Source organism: Dendrobium catenatum, unplaced genomic scaffold, assembly GCF_001605985.2.
Source record: "Dendrobium catenatum unplaced genomic scaffold, ASM160598v2 fragScaff_scaffold_312, whole genome shotgun sequence".
In the NCBI taxonomy this organism is placed as follows: domain Eukaryota; kingdom Viridiplantae; phylum Streptophyta; class Magnoliopsida; order Asparagales; family Orchidaceae; genus Dendrobium; species Dendrobium catenatum.
The window spans coordinates 137,539-144,791 of NW_021318774.1; the positions used below are offsets into that span (position 1 = coordinate 137,539).

The 7,253-nt window shown below is 32.7% G+C and overlaps 1 protein-coding gene across 1 annotated transcript; it reads right to left on the reverse strand.

Annotated features, from left to right (window-relative positions):
• Positions 1–3,432: 3,432 nt before the first annotated feature.
• On the reverse strand, positions 3,433–4,332 carry LOC110099340 (uncharacterized mitochondrial protein AtMg00810-like). The gene has a single exon (XM_020826458.1). The coding sequence runs from the start codon at positions 4,330–4,332 to the stop codon at positions 3,433–3,435; it is 900 nt and encodes a 299-aa protein (XP_020682117.1).
• Positions 4,333–7,253: the final 2,921 nt, after the last annotated feature.

Sequence of the window (7,253 nt, forward strand, 5' to 3'; positions counted from 1 at the left end):
GGGTCCCATGAGGAGTTCTAATATTTTGAAGCATCATAAATTATTAAAATGGACAAATCGAGATTTTAATATATCTGCCAATTAACTCTTGATTTTTGAAAGCTTCGTTCAACCTCTTTTTTAGATATTTTAAGACCTAAGAGAGAGAGAGAGAGAGAGAGAGAGAGAGAGAGGTTCTTCGAAAAGTAGCCTCTTTCGGATGAGAAATTATTCCGTGTGGAGTCTGGACGGGAAGAACCGTCTGGATATATGAGTGTACAAACTGTATACAAATTTGTATACAGTTTGTTGCAATTATTTATAGTGTGTGTACACAGTATGTACACTCACAGTCCGGACGATTCTTCTCATCCTAAATAATCAAGTGGCTCTTCTCCTATTCCATACAAGCTGGTTAACTTCAACTCTTGTATCTGTAATGTTGGATTACTGAAGTATTTCCTTTAGCTGGTTCAATCATCATATTAATAATCCCATGAAATATATTCTCTAAATAGTACTCTTTTGCAAAAATTAGTAGCTTCTATGAAAAAATCCAATTCTTTTTAATTAACTCCTTCCCTCCCCTTGGAAATAGCTCTCTCTAATATGCTCCTTTCACTATTTAGGCTGATAAGACTCTTGGAGCAAATTATTTTATATCTCAAATTGTTAAAGGTATTTGATAGATAATAGGCTTAGCATTTATTGAAGGTATTTAAGTACTTATTTGCTACTTCAAACCATCATTGCTAAACTCAATCTCCTAACCATCGTCACTTCACAATGATCCTTCGACTACTATAGCTTGACTTGACTGATGCCTTCTAATTTATCGCCTTCCGTAACAAATAATGTCGCCGCACGACATCACTTATAAGGTCTATGCACGTCGTTGATATTAACTCCGACTCCTAACATCACGAGTAAGATTTATGTTAAACTTCTTAGTCTGCGACCCCCAAACTTAAAGGGAAATATAGCTCCCATGAATCACGAAATTCATTAAATACATTGTATTCACATTATATTATATAGACACTTCATTATTCATGGGGAAGAGCATTATTTATAACTCATGATAATTGATAGTGAAAACGTTCCAATTGAGATAGGCCCTGTGGTTTTCTCTATTAAGGGGTTTTTCATATAAAATCTCTAATATCATACAACTCTTCTCTTATATGTGCACGTGCTAGATCTTCGTGTAATATTTAGGCCATGTGACATTTACATAAAAAAGGTTAAATTAAAACTTCAAGACTGTAGGCCGCACTAAGACACGAGTCTAATATGACATCATTAGGGTTTGCTCTATTGAGTTATTTGATTGGGTGACAAGGGAATTTGTCCTCAAGCCTCCAATAAGGGGCTCTCCAACCCTAGAATGACCTTACTGTAAAGGTTAGCCCGCAACTAAGGCTTCGTTTGAGACAACTTTCTTATTTCTTTGCTTTTTAGACTGCAATTACAATTTCTATTTGGCAATTATTTTTTCATTGCTTTCAAGAAATATTTGTGCTAGTAACCTGTTTTCTATAACATCTTAAAAAAAATTATGTTCTCAACAGCAGTTTTACAATCTTACTTATAAAAAGCTACATCAGTCTCAAACGGGCCATAAGGATTCGTTTGAGAAAGCTTTCTTATTGTTTTCTTTTTAGTCTGCAATCACAATTTATATTTGGCTACTACTTATTTGCAAATTTCATAAAATTTACCTTCCTCACAACAACTTTATAATCATCTTTACAAAAAACTATAAACCGTCCCAAACAGACCCTAAGTCTGTGCCGCTTTTTTTTCTTTGCAAGATAAAAACTAGGCTTTATAATTTAACATAGAGATCACACTAAAAAAAAAAAACCAAGAACTAAAGAGTTTGTACATAGAGATATCTATCATCAATATTTATTGAAATGCCAAAACTATTTAAAAAAAAAATCCTAAGATGAATCATGGACAATTTAACATTGATGTTACATGAAAGACTATATTAATTATGGAAGAAATTTTCTAATTATTTTTTATTAAATTATATATAACTCATATTATATATTTTAAAGCTTAATTAATGTATATATTGACCCTGGCCCCATATTACATTGATGATGGAGATTAATGTGGTTCAACTTTTGTGAGGAATGAATCACAAAAAATTGGATAAGCATATCTTAATTAAATGTAAATGGGTTCTTAATTTTTTTATTATTTTAAAATCATTCATAGAAGGTAGAGGTGAACCTAAAAAAATTGATTACATATAGAGTATTAAAATGATATTTTCTGAGCAGATTTAAATTAATTAATGATAATTTGACTCTTAATAGAATGTAATAGACAAAATAGATTCATTTATCCAACCTCACATAGTGGGGTAAAGGCTTTTTGTTGTAGTACTATTGTATTCTGCATGCATAAAATAAATATAAGACTTAAAAAGTTTATATTAATTAAGTCTTAAATAGGATATTATCATTTAATTTTCTAAGAAATTTTATTTTATTTTTTTGACTTAAATTTACTTTTTAATTCTTGAGTTACATTATGATGTGAGTTTCAAGATAATTTGTGGATATTATTGAAGGGAAAATTTTTATTTGACCACAAAATGTTTGTAATAGGAGAAATATTTCAGCTTGGTGTTTCATTTCTTGAGAAAATATATCTGAAAATTCTGTTCAAATTAAAAAAAAAACTTCGATCTTGCCAAAATGGACCTTTTGATTATAGAATTTTCTACTAATAGTTTTGATTACTTCTTTAATTTTTAGTTTAGTTTTGATTATATAGAATAGAAATTTGACTTTATATGCTCGTAATGCCCAAAATTAGAGAAATACGTACATTATTTCATTTCTTAGTAAAATATGCTAAAAAAATTAGTTCTAACCAAAATACCCCCACTTGAAACCGCAAACTAATTTTTCAGACCTCATATTGCCACATTTATTCTAATAAAAATTGACTGTGATTCCAATGAAAATTGCAATGTTGTGAAAATTGGATCGTACAACAAACTGAAAGAATGAGAGATTCACAGTTCGACCGATCAAATCGAGGTCCAGCAGAATGACGTAATAAATAATAATATTATTAAAAATTAATAAAATTAGCATTTTACAACTTTTAATACAATAAGAAAATAATGTTTCTATGATGATAGCTAGCTAGAGATAAACTAACCGCTCCATGATTGTCATGAAAAAGATGAACAAATTTTGAATCAAATCTTCACCCTTTCTACTCACATGAGATTTTTGAAACTTGGGATATTGTGTTTGAAGAAGATGAAACGAGGACAAGACAGAGCCGAAGAAATAAGAAGTAAAAAGTAAATCTTCTTTTATTTTAGGAGAATAGGTACAGTACTTATAGCAGAAGGTAAAGCTTTGGTTCTTGAGAGCCAATGATAAAATGACACCTAAGCATCTAATTAATAAATACAATTATTTATTTATCTTGATATTCTAATATGCCCCTGCAAACTGATGGGTCTTGAGAGACAGTCAGTTTGGATCTAAGCAAAAGGAATCTTGGAGTAGATAATGCTTTGGTGAAGATATCGGCGGTTTGATCAATCGTGTTAATAGGTAGAAGCCGAACATGGTTCTGCTGGATATGATCCCTAATGAACTTTTGATCAATCTCTATGTGCTTCGTACGAGCATGGAAAACCGGATTGTTGGCTAACGCAATTGCGGAAGTATTATCACAGAACATGTCTGTTGGGTTGGATTGTGGAAGACCAAAATCGGATAGCAGCCTTCTCAGCCAGATAATGTCCGCTGTTAGAGATGCTAACGCACGGTATTCAGATTCTGTTGAGGATCTGGCTACAATTTGTTGCTTTTTCACCGTCCAGGATATGAGATTGTCGCCAAGAAATGAGCAAAATTCGGATGTTAATTTGCGAGAGTTGGGATCTCCAGCCCAATCGGCATCTGAAAAAGATGTGAGAACTAAGTCAGTTTTATGGATTGGAATTCCAAAATCAAGTGTACCTTTGATGTAACGAAGGAGCTTCTTGAGCATGAAAGCGTGCTGTTGTTGAGGAGCATGCATATGTTGAGAGAGCTGATTTACACTGAATGCTATGTCTGGTCTTGTGAGCGTTAAATACTGAAGAGAACCTGTTATGCGTCTGTATAAAGAAGGATCTAAAAGTTTAGAATCGGTTACCAGTTTTTCCGGTAGTTTTGTGCATGTTGGATTGACCACTGGATTACAATTTATGAGATCTGTTTGCTGGAGAATTGAAGTGGCATACTGACGTTGGGAAAGAAAGTAAGACTGAGCGTGTTTATTGATTTTGATCCCAAGGAAATCATGAACAGGCCCGAGGTGTTTCATCAAAAATTTTTGATCAAGTTGAGCTATGACGTTGGCAATTACAACAATTATATCACTACAAAATAAGCTTTAAAATATCACACATCTAATTTACTAAAATACATCTAAGGCTTCATGTGTGATAGCTTTTTTATTATTTTTTAAAGCAGATTTTTGTATATTATTCAAATTTTATTTAAATATTGATTGAATTATTTTTTATTATAGCATATTTAAAAAATTAATACACAATTCAAAGTTGGTGTATTCTGACCCGCGTAAGACTTTATTTGGGATAATTTTTTTATTATTTTTTAAAACAGCTTTTCAATACAAGAATTTTTAATTCAATAAATTTATTCTATTAAAAAAGTTGTTTTAAAAAGCAGTAAAAAAAGCTATCCCAAACGAAGCTAAACACTTTTGGCCTTATTACTCTAAAAAATAAAATTATACATATTTTTTATTTTGAGTATTTTGAGATATATAAAATAAAATTTCTTTTCTTAAATATTAAAATAATAAAAGATAAGGAATCTTTACATATTTGCGTGCAAATAATGCTATCACATGCTAAGTGATTGAAAGTTTTGCTCCTTATGTTCAATTACATTAATTTTATATTATTAGTTTCTTTATTTTTTATTTAATAATATTTTTATTTTATGGTAAAACACAAAACATGTAAAATTAATGATATATAATTATATATAACAAAATTATGGGGGTTACTTACATAGCACATACTTTTGATATATTTAATTTTAATTTATTTTTTGATATATTTATGTTAAAATTATATTAAAATATATGTATGAAAAGATGAATTTCATTTTATATAAATGAATTTTATGCCATATTTTGTGCTATTTAAAGATTTGAGTGATTTACATGTTAGATACTAAAATAAATAATATTTTAGTGATATGTGTATGACCCAAATTTGTCCATGGGCAAGATGTGACCTTACTGACAAGTCTTAGCATTTTTTTATATATATATATATATATATATATATATATAGTTAAATTCAATCAAATAGTAGTTATATGTTGAATGAGTAATTCGCCTTACTAGTTAATCTCATCAATTTTCAAATAAATTTAATTTGATTTAATTTAATTACTGAAGTGTATAGTATGTTAGCTGAAAGAAAGATAAGCAAAGTCATATTCATTAATCACAAAATGCAACATCAGCAGAAGTCTACATAATACATAATCAAAACATATCATAAACTAACATCTCCTACTTCCTCTATAGGGTAAAGCATCACTGCCTGGTGTAATACTGTGGTCGACGTACAGGCCTGTCACGTAACACATGCTGCTCGACCCCAAAGATGCCCTCCTGCTCTGCCTTAACTGTGCCTGCTAACGTACTATCTGGAACATGCTCATGTGGGTACCAGCCTGGTGTAGTCTGCTGAGCGGTTGAGTAAAGAAAGGATAAGAAGGTCCCAAATCTTGAGATGATGGCTCTGCATCAGTAGATTGAGGCTCACCTATCACTGGACTGAAGGACTCGTATGGATACCCTGCATATCCATGCTCAGAGTATAGGTAATCAGGGATATTAAGCTCTCTACGCAAATCTATTATCATCTCAGCATTTCTCTTAATAACACTATCGGCATTGTTGTAGTCATTTGAACCAACCATAGGTAACACTGCCCTCTCTGTCTTCAGGAAGAAATTAAGCTGAGTGAAAGGAAAATAAATAGAACTTCAATAATGTTATAATTCTTAAGAAATGAAGTATATAACACACTGATATTACATATCAAATATCGCTCTGAAGGTGCTCTGGGGTAGTATGTACTCGGTAGTGTTGTTGGTGGCTTCAACATGTATAATGTCGCCCAGAACCTGAACCACTGTAAGTACTCATGAATGAAGTGTTCACTATCAGGTCCTGCAGTAATTCCTTCAATGATATATGCTCGTCTATCCTCCCATAATCCAATGTAGGGAAGGTGGTACACCATCCAATCTGTATCAGCTTTACTACGCCCATCAACTCGTGCAAATTTGAGCTCCATTGGTTGAACCTTCGTGGTAGGAATAAGCCCAAACTATCTAACAACTCTATCAGGGAGGTGCCACTCCACCCAAGTCCAATAAACTAGAGGCACACAAGCCAACCAGATAGCTTCTTCTGATAAGCATATATCAGCAACCTAAGAGCGAACTTCCGTGGTGTACGGCTCCCAAATCACCTGGAAAATCAAATAATTGAAAGTTTTATCCATTAAGAAATATAACGTCTATATTACTAATAAGAATACAAACCTGACTATCTAAAAGTCCATCTAACTCATCTCTGTAGCTGATGAGGCTACCTGTTGGAAGCTGCCTTATGAATTATTGATTCCACCTACAAAAAAAAAAAAAATTATATTGTTATGATTAGAAAGGAAAATTTATACTTATTAGCATTTTTGTTATTGGTTACCTGTAGCCAACAAAAAGTCCATCCAAACTGACATGATGTGGGACATGAAGTGCAGGTCGTCTAACATGAAGTCGCTCCCAACACCAAATCTGAAGCAAGTGAATGCAGCTTGCAATATTGGCCCTCTTAGGCTTAGTCGCCTCAGTAAGTTCCCGGTACAAGTGGGCTAGTACTGCTCCCCCTAATGAATATGTGTTGAACAACCCCAAGTCCTCCAACAAAGGTAAGAACCTCAAATGAATCTCACAACCTGAGGTGTCCCGGAGTAGATAAGTTCCCATTAGAAAGAGAATGTACGCACGAACATGCCGCCAAAAATCTAGCTCGTTCAAGTCCAAGTAGGAATCTCTATAGAAGGTCCAACGTAACCATCTCAAAGGTAGGCAAATTTGAGCCTGTGCCTGGCCCATCCTAAACTTTGATGAGACTCGTGGGTTGAATGGATCTTGATAAACAACATCTCGCTCATGATGCTGCACTAATAGATC

What these genes read in the sequence shown, in the direction of transcription:
- LOC110099340 (XM_020826458.1), bottom strand. Translation starts at nt 4,332, where the DNA reads ATGAAACACCTCGGGCCTGTTCATGATTTCCTTGGGATCAAAATCAAT.